This window comes from Pan troglodytes, chromosome 1 (assembly GCF_028858775.2).
Source record: "Pan troglodytes isolate AG18354 chromosome 1, NHGRI_mPanTro3-v2.0_pri, whole genome shotgun sequence".
Taxonomy (NCBI): domain Eukaryota; kingdom Metazoa; phylum Chordata; class Mammalia; order Primates; family Hominidae; genus Pan; species Pan troglodytes.
In genome coordinates this window covers 165,603,293-165,620,778 of record NC_072398.2, presented here as the reverse complement: position 1 = coordinate 165,620,778, position 17,486 = coordinate 165,603,293, and the positions used below count along the sequence as shown (strand labels likewise).

At 39.5% G+C, this 17,486-nt stretch overlaps 1 protein-coding gene across 6 annotated transcripts in view; it reads left to right on the top strand.

Moving 5' to 3' along the window:
* DNAJC6 (DnaJ heat shock protein family (Hsp40) member C6) overlaps positions 1-17,486 on the top strand; it is a 167,496-nt gene that overhangs the window by 128,053 nt on the left and 21,957 nt on the right. For all 6 annotated transcript variants that reach the window (XM_063800992.1, XM_063801004.1, XM_009459874.3 and 3 more), the window contains 8 exons: positions 3,273-3,395; positions 8,045-8,178; positions 9,562-9,756; positions 10,663-10,780; positions 12,177-12,256; positions 13,097-13,290; positions 13,388-13,468; positions 16,271-16,705. In XM_063800992.1, the coding sequence (XP_063657062.1) occupies positions 3,273-3,395; positions 8,045-8,178; positions 9,562-9,756; positions 10,663-10,780; positions 12,177-12,256; positions 13,097-13,290; positions 13,388-13,468; positions 16,271-16,705 (1,360 nt within the window). The remainder of the gene's footprint in view (positions 1-3,272; positions 3,396-8,044; positions 8,179-9,561; positions 9,757-10,662; positions 10,781-12,176; positions 12,257-13,096; positions 13,291-13,387; positions 13,469-16,270; positions 16,706-17,486) is intronic.

Below are 17,486 nucleotides of genomic sequence, written 5' to 3'. Positions count from 1 at the left end.
CATTTCTTCTAAGTTTTCTGATTTGTTTGGTATATAATTGTTCATAGTAGCCGTCTCTTATGAGTCTTTGTATTTCTGAGGTCTCAGTTGTTAGGTCTCCTTTTTCATTCCTGGCTTTATTTATTTGGGTCTTCTCTCTCTTTTTCTTAGCTTACCTAGAGGTTTATTGATTTCGTATATTGTTTCAAAAAAAGCAACCTTTTATTTTGTCAAACTTTTTTTCTTTTTAGTTTCAATTTTCTTAATTTTTGCTCTGGTCTTTATTATTTCTTTCCTTCTAGTAATTTTGGCTTTAGTTTGTTCTTGCTTTTCCAGTTCCTTGAGGTGTATTGTTAGGTTGTTAATTTGAAGTCTTTCTACTTTTTCGATATAGGTGTTTATTGCTATAAACTTTCCTCTTAGTACTTCTTTTGCCGTATCCCATATGTTTTTGTATATTTCCATTTTAATTTGTTTCAAGAAATTTAAATTTCCTTCCTAATTTCTTCATTGACTCATTGGTTGTTTAATTTCCATGTGTTTATGTATTTTCCAAGGTTCCTTTTGTTATCTAGTTGTAAAGTTTTATTCCATTGTGGTCAGAGAAGATGCTTGGTATGATTTCTATTTTATTTATTTATTTATTTTATTTTTTTGAGACGAAGTCTTGCACTATTGCCTGGGCTAGAGTGCAATGGCGTGATCTCAGTTCACTGCAACCTCCACCTCCCAGGTTCAAGTGATTCTCCTGCCTCAGCCTCCTGAGTAGCTGGGATTACTGGCGCCTGGCACCATGCCCAGCTAATTTTTTGTGTTTTTAGTAGAGTTTCACTGTGTTGGCCAGGCTGGTCTTGAACTCCTGACCTCGTGATCTGCCTGCCTAGGCCTCCCAAAGTGTTGGGATTATAGGCGTGAGCCACCGCACCTGGCCAATTTCTGTGTTTTTGAATTTGTACAGACTCATTTTGTGGACTATGGTCTATTCTAGAAAATGTTCCATGTGCTAATGAAAAGAATATAAATCCTGCAGCAGTTGGGTAAAATATTCAGTAAATGTCAATAAGGCCTATTAGATCTTGAACCTGGGTTTTAAAAGATGAATTGGAGTTTACCAAGAGAAGAAAATACATTGCAGACAGAAAGGAGCTTGTACAAATGTACATTTTATGATTCCTCTGACAGCAAAATGTATCTTCCCAGTTATTCTGTATTTTTAGTCAGTAAGTCATTTCCGTTCCTTGAAAACAAACACGTCAATGGGGAATATATATGTGGGTAAAGATTAGACCAGAAACAGTCCTGAATCATGTTGGGTAAAAGGGGCAAGGCATCATAAAGTTTAAATTGACAGAGGCCAATACTAGATCACCCTGGACTGTTTGGGAGCTATGCCAAACATTTCAAATACTTTGTTTAATAAACCATACTTGTCTCTCCTAAAGGTATATGAAAGTGGGTAACCTGGAAGGTCTCCTGACATTTGCCCCACAGTCATCTTGTAGAAAAAAGTTACAAATTAACAAAAAAGAATGGGCTTTCTTGGCAGCCCCAGAGAGAGAAACTCAATGTGTTTGCTTTTAGATGTCAGCTCTACCAAGAGCACAGATAATTTCCTAGTCGTATTTTGATTATTTATTATCTGATTACCAGAAAAGGGCTAATCAAACAAATTCCTCCTGCCTCCCTTTCCCATGGTCAAATAGAAGGAATTCGAGACATTTGGGATTGCAGAGCACATTCTGACATCATCTGTATGAAGCCTCTTCTTTCTGCAGAATTCCATATCTCAGGAAATAGCACTTCTTGTATCCTTCTATCCAGCCATTCAAGCTGGAAACCTGGAGTTCAGGCTTGACTCTTTCCTCTCCCTCCCCTGACACACTCTTCAGTACACCCCTCCACATGCACACACTGCCACCATGTATCACCTGTCTTATGTCCAGGTGTCCCACCACCTCTCTATCTCCTGAGTCCCTCAAGTGTGTTTGTACCCCACTGCTACTCAGCTAGCCTTAGCCACTATCATCCCTTATTGACACTCCTCACCAACCTCCTGACTGGTCTTCCTACCTTTAGGCTCTTGTTATCCATTTCTGTTCTCCATACTGGAGCCTGAAAGATCTTTGGAAATGTAGATCTGAGAGTCATTCTCCTTCTTAAATATTCTCCCAGCTCCTTAACAAGACTGTATGATCTGGCCCTTCAGTCTACACTCTCACCATGAAGGACTTCATTTTTTTCAAACATGGCCAGTCCTGACTGCAGGGCTTTGCACTGGCAGTTACCCGATAAAATGATAATAATTGCCAACATTTATTATCACTCTGGGTGTGTCAGATACTGAGCTAAGCTCTTGAAGTACATGTTCATGTAGTATCCTGTGAGTTATGTAAGAGGTACTGTTCACCACATTTTATGAAGAAAGGCTTAAAGAGGTTATGAAGTTTGTCCAACTCTAAGCTTCTCCTTGTTGTTTCTTAGCTAGATTAGTAAATATGTAATCAACTGGGGATCATGCCTTAACAGTATTTTGAGGCAAGTGATAATGTCAGCCAGTGTGCTGTTGTAACATGATTTATATTCAGAAGATCTGGGCTGCAGTGCTGACGCTGAGCAGCAGTGTGACTCTGGATAACCTCTGAGAGTCAGTTTTCTCATCTGCAAAATGGGGATTATATTAATACCTGTCTTAGATGATTGTTGCATGGATCAGAGCCAAGCAATATTCCTATAACTTAGTTGATGATCCATAATGTGTGAAAAAAAATGCATGTTAAATGAATGAAAATGCCAAGGGCTTCCCCTGTAAGTTGTGTCCTTTGATTAAAAGAGAAAAAAAATAGATCCATGCACAAGCCTGCCTTTGGCTCACTCTATAGCACTTTTCATGTTATCACGAGAGCTGGGATAAATTAGAGATGGTGCAGGACTTATAACCCTATAATTAAACATTTGGGGGGAGGTCAAAACATTTTATGCTTAATAGAAATGAAATTCTATGTAACCTCACAGAATAGAAAAAAATCCAAGGATATATTTGAAATGGTCTAGTTTAATTTAAAATGTGCTTCAAAATGTGTTTTCATACCTTTACTGAATGAGAATTCTTTAATTTAAAAAATTGCTGTGTTAAACACCCTCTTCTTCATGCATTTGGACCCTGTTCCCACTGTTCCTATCTATATTAAGAGAGGATGTGGTATCACTTCCAGAAGATGTTGGTTGGTGTGATAACCTGCTTATGAAGAGGAAGTTGCTGGAGGAATTAATTTCCTTTTGCTGTGTTCCCTTAGGTCTCAGAATGCAGTTGGCCCATTAGGCAGGCTCCCAGTCTGCACAACCTTTTTGCTGTGTGTCGGAATATGTATAACTGGCTACTGCAGAATCCCAAAAATGTCTGTGTTGTCCACTGCTTGGTGAGTAACCTTTTGTTGTTGGTGGTGATGGTTTGGTTTGGTCAAATATGGATGAGCCTGTACACAATGGTAGACAGGTAACATTTGAGTTCAATAGGATTTACTGAGCCCATATTTAGGAATTGGGTAATGTGAGAGTTGTAAAAATAAGAAAGGGATTTATTATTCTTGACTTAAAGCTTGACTACTAGTGGGAAAGGCAGATGTATACACAACTCACATAGTGTGGGGACTCTAGAATGTGCTAAGTATTATAAAGGAGGTAGAAACAGGAGTAGTGTGTGCACAGCTAAAAATGCCATTGACTTTTGTGTGAATAAAGTTAACATTAACATATTGGCATATTTATTTTTTCTTCCTGTTTGTGTTTGAATAAAAATAAAAGAAAAAAGATACCTATGTCCTTGTAAGAAGTCACATAGATTGACTGTATTTTAGAGCATTCCCAGTGAGACTAATGGTTTTTCTGACCATTGACTTCCTAGAGTTCCTTTCCCTAACTCTTCTCAGGACTCTTGCCTGTCCTTTACAACTCAACTTTCAGTAAAATCCTTCTGACTCTTGAGTATTTTCACAATACAGACATTCCCATTATATCTAAATGTCTTTTGTGGCTTTTAATACTCTGTGTCATAGTAAGCTCTTCTCCTGCATATTTTCCCACTAGACTATTGTAATCTTGCAGGAAAGAACCATGCCTTTTTTTAAACTTTCGTACTGCAGGCATAAAAGGCTTCAATAAGTGATTGAATACACAAATGGAATCTGAGCATTAATACTGGAAATTTCAAAGCTTCTATAAATTTTAAAGCTTCTATAAACTTTAGTGTATATGTTTTTGCTATAGTATTACTTGATGATTCCCAACCCCCTGTCCTTTCTTGAGAGCCAGTTGGCTAAAACAGGAAAGAAAGTTGAAGAACATTTTTTCTTTCTTTTTACTTCACATCTCCAAACTCTTGGCAATAAAGGGATAACACTTGGTGTTTGTAAGAATTTAATGTTAAAGACCAAAGGATTTTCCTTTCCAAGGCACAGCAGATGGTGTAACAGAACAGATTACTTTTAGGGACTAAGCAACCTTAAAGACCTTGGTGATTTTCTCTTTACTCAAGAATTTTCTGTAAGTTCAGAGAGCCTACATCTGACAACTTGATGGAGGAAAGATGGCTCAGTGGAGACCAGAAACTCCCAGTTCCAGTGATTCTTCATAAAGAATAAAAACCCAATGAAGAAGAAAAAAGAAGAGGCAAACAAAAGATTATGGTTCTACAGGGTGCTCAATAAGCTCACTCAAAAAGGACATGCATATGTTGGAAATGAATACCATGTCTTTGGGAAATGGAATTGAAGCTGGGGGAGGGAGTTTTTTGTTTTTTTTTTTGGGGGGGATGGAGTCTTGCTCTGTTGCCAGGCTGGAGTGCAGTGGCACAATCTCGGCTTACTGCAACCTCCGCCTCCCGGGTTTGAGTGATTCTCCTGCCTCAGCCTCCCGAATAGCTGGGACTACAGGCATGCACCACCACACCCAGCTAATTTTTGTATTTTTAGTAGAGACGGGTTTTCACCATGTTGGCCAGGATGGTCTCGATCTCTTGACCTCATGATCTGCCCGCCTCGGCCTCCCAAAGTGCTGGGATTACAGGCGTGACCCCACCAGGCCTCTTATTTTTATCTTAATATACTACTGGTTATTATATTAAAAATAATAAGCATAGTTGGGCATGGTGGCTCATGCCTATAATTCCAGCACTTTGGGAGACCGAGGCGGGTGGATCACTTGAGGTCAGGAGTTCGAGACCAGCCTGGCCAACATGGTGAAACCCCATCTCTACCAAAAATGTAAAAAGTTAGCCAGATGTGGTGCTGTGCACCTGTAATTCCAGCTACTGGGGAGACTGAGGCAGGAGAATTGCTTGAACCTGGGAGGCGGAGGTTGCAGTGGGCTGAGATCGTGCCAGTGCACTCCAGTCTGGGCAACAGAGTAGGATTCCCTCTCAAAAAAAAAAAAAAAAAAGATAATAACAATAGGCTATACTAGTCTTTTAATAAAAAACCAAAAGTTTTTAAAAGACCTGCGTCACAGGTAAAAAGAGAGGCTACATATCCAAGAGCCATGGATCTGTGAAAAGAGTGTCAGGAAGGCTAAATTCTGAAAATAAATCAGATTAAGAAAAATATCCTTTTTTTAAAACTGTGTTTGGAATAAGAACAACAACAAATTCTTGAAGCATGTGGTATAATCTTAACTCCTTTATTCTGTTTTCTTTATCAGAGGGAACAAATGTCAAACTAGGAAGAACGTAACAATGATGTTTAAGACAAAGCTGGTAGGTAGCAAGATAGTATGAGAGCCTCACAATCCTTCAAATTAATTCACTCTCAAGGCTTAAATTATGTGACACAATACCGAAAGCACTTGGAGAAGCAATTATGGATTTCATTTGTAATATGAAGAAACAGGAAGGAGAGGTGCCAGGCAAATGAAGAGAGGAGATTTTTTCCCAAAGTATGGAAGGAGGTTGATCCTGGAAAGTTGTAGGCTTGTGAACCTGATGGTGATTCAAGGCACAATTCTGAGAAAGTTTTGCACAGATGATTTTAAACTCTTAGCAAAAAAGGAATCTCCATTGGTTTGTTATGAGCACATATCAAACCAACAGAACATTTCACATGACTAATAGACTAGTTGAGATAGTTTATTGGAGTCCTGCAAGATATTTCTTAGTTTTTACTAGTCAAGATTGAGAAATTTGGCTAGGTTGTTATATATTTAGTTGAGTTGAGGTTGAATATCTGCTTCCAAAGGTAGGTGATTAATGGATCACCTTTCTCCTGGGAGAAGGTTTTATTTAGTTATTCATTTTAATCAACAACTTTGATGAAGATGTGGAAATTCAGCTTATCAATTTTCTTAGAATTATAAGGGTCACCTAGTGAATTTGGATTTTAAAAGTTCTTGTAGGTTGGTCACTTAACAAAAATTAATAATATGAAATTAAATACAAGATAAATGTAAAGTCCTGAATTCTGGTTTTAAAAAATTAAAACATATTTGCACATTACCTTAACATGTCATCTGGAAAAAATCTAGGGGTTTTAGTGGATAGAGAGAATAATAAAAGCTTATGTTGTTACTTAGCCTACATTTATACTAGCTTGGGCTGGGGTTATGTTAATAAAAGCATAGTGTCCAGAATAAAGAAGATGATATTTCTTCTCTAGTTTGGTCAGAATATATCTCATATCTTTCATTTCACATCTGGGCAGCACATTTAAGGTTGTCATTTTAAAACTTGAATTTGTTTAGAAGAAATGTGCTAAATGATGATGTCTCTTAAAATGGAATATCAAATGAGGAAGAATAGAAGGGATTGAGTTTGTTTTAAAAGGGAAATAGAAGCATTGATAGAAAGGGAGGGTATTTCAGATATGTGAAGGACTGCCATAGGGAGAAAGGAGTAGGTTTATTTTTTGTTCTCACTAAAGGATGAGGGTCATTTAGTGGAAGCTATGGAGGAATGAAAGTCAAGTCAACATATTCAGTATAAGGAAGAGCTCTGTAAACTGGAATGGGCTACTTCAAGTATGAGTAATCTCCCTGTCACTTAAAGTGTTCTAGAAGAAGCTAGGTCACATCTGTCAGGGATGTTACTGAATTTTGTCTTAATTAGCTTGAGCTGCTATAATAAATATACCATAGACCGGGTGGCTTAAACAACAGGAATGTAGTTCTGGAGGCTGGAAAGTCCAAGATCAAGGTGACTGCAGTTCTTTTCTTTCTTTTTTTCTTTTCGAAGAGATGGGGTTTCACCATGTTGCCCAGGCTGGTCTCAACCTCCTGAGCTTAGGCAATCTGCTCGCCTTGGCCTCTCAAAGTGCTGGGATTACAGACATGAGGCACTGTGCCCAACCAAGGTGCCTGCACTTGTAATGTCTGGTGAGGTCCTGCTTCTGGGGTGGCAGATGGCTGTCTTCTTGTTTTTCACATGGCCAAGGGCAGAGGGAGATGAGAGCAAGCTCTTTTGTCTGTTCTTATAAGGGCACAATTCCCATTCATGAGATCTCTACTCTCCCTACCTCATTACCTCCCCAGAGCTCCACCTCCTAATACCATCACGTTGGGGTTAGGATTTCAGCATATGAATTCTGGGGCATGCAAACATTCAGTCCACAACAGATTTATTTCTACATTGAATGAAGTTGAATCTGGTGAAGGTTCTTTATTTTATACGAATCTAGGAACATACTTTGCATGAGATACATATATGCCATATCCCAACAAGCAGCATTTACCTAACCTGTGAGCTCATTACTTCCAGTCCTAAACCAAGAGACTTCAACTATTAATTCAACAAGTCCAAAATTACTTTGAAGATTATATTATTTTTCACCAAATATATACAAATCAAATTGGGCTTCTCAGATTAGAATCAATTTTATTCTAAGGATAAGTCTTTCCTTGCTGCCTTTGATTTAAAAAGCTGAAACAAATTTTGGTTTTCAAGTGAATAATTTTTAAATGAAAAGCACCCACAGTTAAGAGGATTTCTCCTCTCTCTGTCTCTTAATTGCAAATTCTGCCATTTTCAATGGAGAATGGCTGATTTGATCATGTTCATAATGATTTTATGCATTTTCTTTGACAGGATGGACGGGCGGCATCATCAATTCTGGTTGGTGCTATGTTCATTTTCTGTAATCTCTACTCTACTCCTGGCCCAGCCATTCGATTGCTATATGCAAAGCGACCAGGAATTGGACTTTCACCATCGCATAGGAGGTAAAGTAAGCTAGATGCAGGGTAGGCACAGATGTAGTCTAATTGGTATCATGTACTGTTTTAAATCTGCCTTACAAATCCTTTCATAAGTTTCTTTTACTTTATCTCTGTATTAGTCCATTTTAATATTGCTATGAAGAACTACTTGAGACTGGGTAATTTATAAAGAAAAAGAGTTTCAATGGATTCACAGTTCCACATGGCTGGGTAAGCCTCACAATCATGGTGGAAGGGGAAGAAGGAGCAAAGGCACATCTTACATGGTGGCAGGGAAGAGAGCGTGTGCAGGGAAACTGCCCTTTATGAAACCATCAGGTCTCATGAGACTTATTCACTGTCATGAGAACAGCATGGGAAAACCCACCCCCATGATTCAATTACCTCCCACCGGATCCCTCCCACAACACGTGGGGATTATGGGAGCTACAATTCAAGATGAGATTTGGATGGGGACACAGCCAAACCACATCAATCTGGCATTATCCTGAACTATGGAAAAACTGAATTGGATTAGGATATTAGATTGTCATTCAGTTTGTAAGCCCCCATACGAAAATTTATGATGTTAAAACTAGAAGGAAACTTTAAAGAATACTTATATCCAACTTCCCTCATTTTACAGGTGAGGAAACTGGGACTCAAGACAGGTTGTGATTTGCCTCAGGTCTAATGCCCAGTGGACATAGCCAGAATAGCATTCTTGATCCCAAGCTCTAAGACCAGTCCCTTTTTGTTTTATTATACAGGTCTTTATTGAAAAACAGCAGTAGCTGGTTATACTTATCACTGGTGATCCTCCTGTGGGAAACCTGATTTAACAAAGGGAAATGCAAAAATACATATAGAATAAAGCGTTTTAAAATTCACTTTTTCATGTAACTCTGATATAGAAATAAAAGATTACAAAAGATAATTTGAAAAATGGAATAAAAAAGAAAACTGTTTTTAGATAACATTCATTTTTCTTTTATCACAATTTCTTCATTTTTAAAAAAACTACATCTCCTTAATTTTTTGGATTAAAAGTGCTTCTGATGATAAAATTTAAAATTTATCCAAAGCCAAATTTTAGCTGATAAATTGGATCTGCTAGATAAAATAGGAATAGATGTTCAAATATTGAAGTACTATAAAATTCCCATAAGCTTTTTGATTTAATAAGTACCCCATTATCAGTTCATTGGGGAAGTACAGCAATCTCAGTAGATAAAATCTTTCCTAAATTATTGGTCGCATTATCTTTTGCTAGTTAATATTTAAGAAATTGATAGAATAAGTTTTTATTATAACAGTAATTTGCAAGAAGAATCTTCATAGCAAATATTGATTGCTTGCTTCTCCTGATGTGATGGGCCCCAAGAGAGTGCCAACCTTCTGTTTCAGATACCTGGGCTATATGTGTGACCTACTGGCAGACAAGCCCTACCGCCCTCACTTCAAGCCTCTCACAATTAAGTCGATCACTGTCAGTCCAATACCCTTTTTCAACAAACAGAGGAATGGATGTCGCCCTTACTGTGATGTACTCATTGGAGAAACCAAAATATATTCGACTTGCACAGATTTTGAACGAATGAAGTAAGTCATGATAGTTTACTTCTTCCTGTGTACTTCTCAATTGTCATGTAAATGAGCAGGAATGAGTTGAATCATATTCTTCCTGCAAGACTATATCATTGTGAAATAGCTGATATATAAAAAATGTTCAACATCAGTGGTAATCATAGAAAAGTACAAGTAAATCAGGGGATGTTATGGCCCTTTTTCAAATGAAACCTTGATATAGGCTAAGGGACTAGCATAAGCTGTATAGAGGATTAAGACCAAGGGGAACATAGGACACCTGGTCATTGAAGAAGGAGATGGCCTTGATGGGATTAGGTGAGGGGTAATGGAAGAATCACTGATGAATGAGGTTTCTAAGTGAGCAACTAGGTAGACGGTGATATAATTAAAGAAGTTACAGAATCCATAATAAAGAGCAGGTGCCAGTGGGTGGTCATAGGGGATGTGGAGAGAAGGGAGTGGGTGGTAACATAACATGAAATTAGTTTGGAATAGATTGAGTTTGAGGACTGGCATCCAAGACTTTCACAGAGCAAGACATTTCTGTTTGTATCCTGATCTCCAGTGGATTTTTTGTTCCCTTTATCTCTGCTTTTAGTATTAATTTAAAGTTAAGAAAAGGCAAATACATGGGGGCTAGATGCATTTGAGGAAAATGAGATCTGCAAAGCAGGCATGGGCAATTGCAGTCCAGATGGGATGCAGAGAGGGGGCCTGGCATTAGACCAGCACCATCCTACTGCACAACCAGTTGGCACTGGCTGCACTCCTGTTTTTGCTCAAGATAGGAAATAGTTTCTGGGTCCGGGCCTGGGCAAACAGGCCTCTGGGCCAGAGCCACAGAGAACTATACCTGTGTCTGTGTGATTGTACCAGATTGGACTCTCTTTCAATGTATATTTTGGTCTGTGTTTACAGAGAATATCGTGTCCAAGATGGAAAAATCTTCATTCCCTTGAACATCACTGTGCAAGGAGACGTGGTTGTTTCCATGTATCACTTGAGGTCAACCATTGGGAGCCGGCTACAGGCTAAGGTATGGTTTTTGGAAGAATCATGGCATAAGTTCATCTGAGTCTTCAATAGGAGTATTTCTGAATCTTTTCTCCCCATCACTTTCGGCTTCAGTCACTTGTAGTTTTAGAATGAAAAAGAGCCTTTAAAGATTGCTTAGCTCATCTCCTTCATCTTACAGGGGAGGAACTGAGACTCAAAGAGGTTGTGACTTGCCCAAAGTCCTTGGCATGATGTCTGTGCCAGAGGTTGACAGCCCTGGAACTCTTAGCAAACCATGCTCTTTAGAAGCCTGTGCTTTTCTTATAGTGCCCCATTTGGATCAGTGTAAGGGAAGAGATTTCTACTGAGGATGTGGAATTAAGGGATTGTATTTTTTCAATTTTGAAAAACTGAGATAAAACCACATAACATAAAAGTCACCCTTTTAAAGTGTACAATGCAGTTGTTTTTAGTCTATTCAAAAGGTTGTGCAAACATTACCACTAATTCCAGAACATTTTCATCACTCACAAAAGATACCCTGTACCTATAGCAGTCACTTCCTATTCCCTCTCCTCCATCTCCTGGCAACCACTGATCTACATTCTGCCTCTATGGATTTGTCTATTTGGGACATTTTATTTAATGGAATCATACAATATGTGGCCTTTTGAGGCTTCCTTCTCTCACTTAGAAGCTTATTGTGTTATAGTATGTGTCAGTACTTCATTATCTTACATGGCCAAATATTGTTCCATTGTAATGTCACAATGTATTAATCTTAGTTGATAATCTCAGTTAATAATCATCAGTTGGTGAACATTTGGGATATTGCCATTTTTTGCTATTAGGAATAATGTGGCAAGTAATTGTGTTTTGATTCATCACATATTGGCTAAGTGAGTGCTTTGTGCCAGCCATTGCTGAGGTTTTTAGGATTGACAAGAGTAAGACTATGTCTCTGCCTTTAAGGGACTCAATTTCACAAGGGAAATCTATACAAGTACAAATATGCATGATACCATATTAGAGGGAGGATGAGGTGTTATAATGGGAGCAGTTTGTTTTAGCCAGCAGTGGCCTAGAAAGGCTACAGAGAGAATATGAACTTTCAAGACATGCCCTAAAGGATGAATTCATTGGGTTGGAACAGGGCATCCTGGGTAGAAGGAATGCAATGAGTCGAAGTATGCCTGTGTGCAAGAACATAGTATTTAGCGGGTGAGAAAATGGTTTGCCAAGGCAGAGTTCAAGTAGAGGAGAGGCTGGAAATGAAGCTGAGCCTATTCTAACTGGGGAGGTCATTTAATATCCATAGTAAACACAAATTCAGATATTGAAACAGTTGAAGGTGCATGTCTCCCCAAAATCTAATCTTTTGATCAGATTCCCTTTTCGCTGATTGATTGTAATGTGCTTCTCTCATGTATTTTTAGGTGACCAACACACAGATATTCCAGCTTCAGTTTCACACTGGATTCATACCACTGGACACAACAGTTTTAAAGTTCACCAAGTAAGTACTGGTTGGGCCAAAAGTATGTTTGAATCAAATTAGCTGTGAAGTGCTGAGGCTCAATGGCACTAGGCTGTAGCATCCCCTGGAATCCTGTGCTGCTGGACTACTGAGTGTCACTCAGTAGCACAGAGAGGCTGTGGGCATTCTAAAGCTTTCAGTTGAATATGATTTATCTTCAGAAGTACAAAGGGACCAAAGACTTCAAACAGAAAGTTCTAAAATTCTGTGTGAGGGAATAAGGGTAAACAAAGCAGGACAAAGTATCACTGCTTTTGATCCTTTGCATCTGTGTATCCCCTTGTGTTTTCCAGTGGGGATGGCAGTTTAATCAGTGGTATGGTATCAGCAATGACGCATCAGAATAGATGCCCTGCTATAGCACTGAAGCAGGCTTCTGGAGGAACTTTCTGCACCGACATTAACCTATCTCATAGTGTGGTCTAGGTGAACGCAGGTGTGGGGGTGGCTAGAGCCGGGATGGAGTTGCTGGGGCCAGGATAGGAGTAGATGTTCAAGGGCTCAGGACAGTGGCTGTGGGCCTATTGCACTATTTTAATAATGGATTTTGCCGTGCCAGTCACATCAGCCCTGCTTTCCAGAATGCTTTTACATGCAGTAGCATTCAAATTTGTTGAGCAGGCATTATTCTCCTCTTTTCTCTAGATTAGGAAACTGAAGCTCAGAAAAATAAAGTAACTTATCTGGTTATGACTGAGTCTTTTTTAGAAATGAGACTTAGATTTAACCTAAGAGTCAACCTAAGATGACTTCTGTGCCAAACATCATACCAGTTCCATTGTTTTTCACTGAATATATCTTTTTTAAATCCCTATTTAGGCCTGAGTTAGATGCATGTGATGTACCAGAAAAATATCCTCAGCTATTTCAGGTGACACTGGATGTAGAACTACAGCCCCATGACAAAGTAATAGACTTAACTCCACCATGGGAACATTACTGCACAAAAGATGTCAATCCCAGCATCCTCTTCTCTTCTCACCAGGAACATCAAGATACGCTGGCCTTAGGAGGTATGAGTCACCTGATGGTTTTGTTTTTCAGGATGAAGCCTCTCTGTTATTTATTTCCTGTGTCTCATTGATGCTACATGGTCTTTTTGTCTTGCAGGACAGGCTCCAATAGATATCCCTCCAGACAACCCCAGGCATTACGGACAAAGTGGTTTCTTTGCTTCTCTCTGTTGGCAAGGTATTTACAAGTGTTTCTTTAAGTCACATGGTTTGATGATTATGTATTTCTTCTGTAAAGATGTTGGCCCTAGAAGCAGACTGCATTAAAGCAGCACTTAGAGGTCATTCAATCCAGGCACACGGACTCCCACCTGTAAGCCCAGCACTTTGGAAGGCCAGGATAGGAAGGCCAGGAGTTCAAGACCAGCTCAGGCAATATAGTGAGACCCTATCTCAACAAAAAATTTTTAAAAATTAGGTGGGAGTGGTGGCAAATGCCTGTAGTCCTAGCTATGTCAGAGGCTAAGGCAGGAAGACTGCTTGAGCCCAGGAGTTCAAGGTTGCAGTGAGCTATGATTGCGCCACTGCACTGCATTCTGGGTGACAGAGCAAAGCTCCATCTCTCAAAAAATTTTTAAAAGACATCATTCAAGTTTACATCCTTCCAATTCATTCCCTTTTCAAATCAGGCAACTTCCCTACTTTCAACTCAATAGATGCTCTTAGACTGATGCAAAAGGCCATTTTAAACTGAATTCTCCCTTCTCTCTGCTGTGTTTTTGGTCACGTCTTTCCTGGACTGACAAATAAGTGTGATTTGTTTATGATCTCCCTTTAGACTGCTGCCTCTGTAATGAGATTAACACAGGATTCTATCTTCCGCTGTCAACTAAATATTATAAAAATATAAAATCAGCATTCCCCCCAGGGAGCCTTAACCACTAGCAGGGCAGAACTGAGCTTACCCTGCTGCAGAGAAAGCAAACACTTGGCCTGTATGTCTCTGCTCTTGCTTTAACAGCCATAACAGAAATAAGGGCTTGATTACTAGGTTCTTTTCTCTCAAACCTGGAGATATTTTCAGAATCCTTCTCAATATAACACTTCCAGCTGCTGCCAGCAGTAGCCTGACGTTGGCATCCTAATCAATACCCATTGGCTATCCTTGCTTTAGAGCTGGCTGAGGCTAACTGTGAGATTCAGTGTAGACGTGGGTAGTCAGCGTTTGGGTATGAAAGGCGTGGGAAACTGGCTATGGTATGGTTTATCTGAAATTATCCTGATTGACCTTCCTCTGTTGTGTGAATGTAAGATAATATTCCCATCGCCTGCAGGCTTCAGTTTGATGAAAAAGTTGTTCATAAAATTCCTTTGAATTGAAAGACTCACTTTCAGAATTTTCTTTTGAGAAATGGAACTAGCAATCCTCAAATTTGGAAAACCCAGTGGTATCTGGACAGTAGGTAGATTTCTTATCCCCTGTTGGCCTTTCTTACCTCTTATTTTCCTCACAGCGAGGGCTTTTAATACAACTTCACTCTTACCTCTCCACTGTCATTTTAGTAAATAATTTAGAGATAATTCCTGTAGACTCTGAAATAGGTTTTAGTATAGATGCACAGTCTCTTGTCTGAACCTCTCAGAGCCAGGTATGTTTAGGAATGCAGAACTTTTTGGATTTTAGAAGGATGATATGCTACATAAACTGATGTAACTTGACATCCCAAGTGATATCTCAGATAATAACCTATAATAAAACATATTAATATTTCTGCAGTAGAACATATAAACAATAGCCCTAAGTGAGATAAGTGAAGACTATAAGTATCTTCATATTCACGTCTGTCAGTTTTCCACCAACTGAATTCATGCCAAACTTGGGAAAATCTTTTCCTTTTCATAGCTTATTACATTTTATAATTTGGAATAAAGGATGTGGATCCATACTTGACTTGGAATGTGGGTCTATCTGGCATTAAATATCAAATTTTTGTGGGAAGATCTATCTCAGGGAGGGCTTAGAAGGTCACTCCTTCCCCAGAGGAGGCCTCTTTCCTGCTGCTCCTTTTGTGCTGAAAGTACCCCTTTCAAGCTGGTACAAGGACCTTTCACAGCAGAGCTCTTCTTTTCACTTTTTAAATGTGTGGTTCACTTCTGCTCCAGACTGTTAGAGAAAGGATTTGCTTTTGGCTACAGGACACATGGAGAAGTAAAGACAGTGAGAAGTGTCAGCAAATGACTAGCAGATAATGGTTTGTACTACCCTCCCTGGCCAAAGCACCTAGCATAGTGCCTGAAAAAAAAAATCAACACTTAGGTACTACTTACTATTGATTGGAGTGATTTATAATATCATCTCATGTATTTCTCACAGTAGCCTGTGAGTTAGGTACTATTTATTTATTTAGACACAGTTTCACTCTGTAGCCCAGGCTGGAGTACAATGGCATGATCTTGGCTCATTGCAACCTCTACCTCCCGGGTTCAAGCAATTCTCATGCCTCAGCCTCCCGAGTAGCTGGGATTACAGGCACACGCCACCATGTGCAGCTAATTTTTGTATTATTAGTAGAGATGGGGTTTTCACCATGTTGGCCAAGCTGGTTTCAAACTCCTTACCTCAAGTGATCCTATCTCAGCCTCCTAAAGTGCTGGGATTACAGGTGTGAACCACCACGCCCGGCCGTTAGGTACAATTTGTTATCCCCACTTTGCTGAGGAGGAAACCAAGGCACAGAGAAGTAAAGTAACTTGCCCAGTGTCATAGAGCCAGTGAGTAGTGAAGCTGAGATTCAGTCCTAGGCTGGCTCCAGAGTTCCTGCTCCTTACCCCTACACTCTACTGCCTCTCAGATGCTCAACAAGTGGTAGTTGAATGTAACGTGAAATACATCAAGTGTTCCACTGATTAGGGTCTAAAAACACTGTTTGCTCAGGGCTGAATCCTTCTGTCTTTCTGGAATTATGTACATATATTATAACAAAACCCAACAATGCTGTGGTCAATAACTAATCTCTTATGGTATACTGGCCTTCCTCAGATCAGAAATCGGAGAAGTCATTCTGTGAGGAGGACCACGCTGCCCTAGTGAATCAGGAAAGTGAGCAATCTGATGATGAACTTCTGACACTTTCCAGTCCGCATGGCAATACCAACAGTGACAAGCCTCATGGAGTCAAGAAGCCCAGCAAAAAGCAGCAGGAGCCAGCAGCCCCTCCACCCCCTGAGGATGTGGACCTTTTGGGCCTGGAAGGGTCTGCAGTGAGTAATAGCTTCTCTCCGCCGGCGGCTCCTCCCACCAATTCTGAACTACTGAGTGACCTGTTTGGGGGTGGAGGTGCAGCTGGTCCCACCCAGGCTGGACAGTCAGGAGTGGAAGATGTGTTTCATCCTAGTGGACCTGCGTCTACCCAGTCAACACCACGCCGCTCTGCCACCTCCACCTCTGCGTCTCCAACCCTAAGAGTGGGAGAAGGTAATTTTTTCTATGTTGCACTGTGCCTCTCAGATTTGAATTCTAACCTTTGGGCCAAATAGGTGGAATTGAACTTTCCTAATAAGCTAGACTTTTCTGATTTCACTGTAAGTCCTTTAGAGGAGGTCTGTATCTTTATTTAAATTGAGAGCGTAAGAGAAAATAGAAATATTGTCCATTTGGGTAGCATACTAAGGTAGTGTAAGAGTGGACGTTTGAGTTTCACACTCTTACTTCTAATTTTCTTTGTTTAGCACTTCAACCCCTGAGCTGCATTAGTCTGCTTAAACATACTGATTGATGAATTATTATTGATAAAAATAGCTAATATTTATGAGGTATTTACTATTTGCCAGACATGGAATTTAATACTAAACATTATTTAATTCTCATAGAAACTCAATAAATAAGTGCTATTTTTATTCCCATTTTATAGTTGAGGAAATGGAAGCATAGAATTAAATCAGTAGCATAGGTTTATATGACTAGTAATTGATAAGGCCAGTGTCCAAACCTAGGTTATTTGACTCTAGAGCTTTCCCTTTGTTTTCCTATAATGCCTTCCTGAAGTTATAGTTTTCTGAATATATGTGGGCTATCCAGAGAAGTGTTTGGTTATTTGAAAATATGTTTAAGTGACTCATGCCAGAAGCACAGCTTCCTAGAACAGAGCAGTTGGTACTAGGTAAGGAGTTTGAGCCCCTTGAGGCTCTGTTAGTTTCACTGTCTCATTGCCAGAGACTCAAACCTTCTACTATGAGTCATCTAGGATTTTTTGACA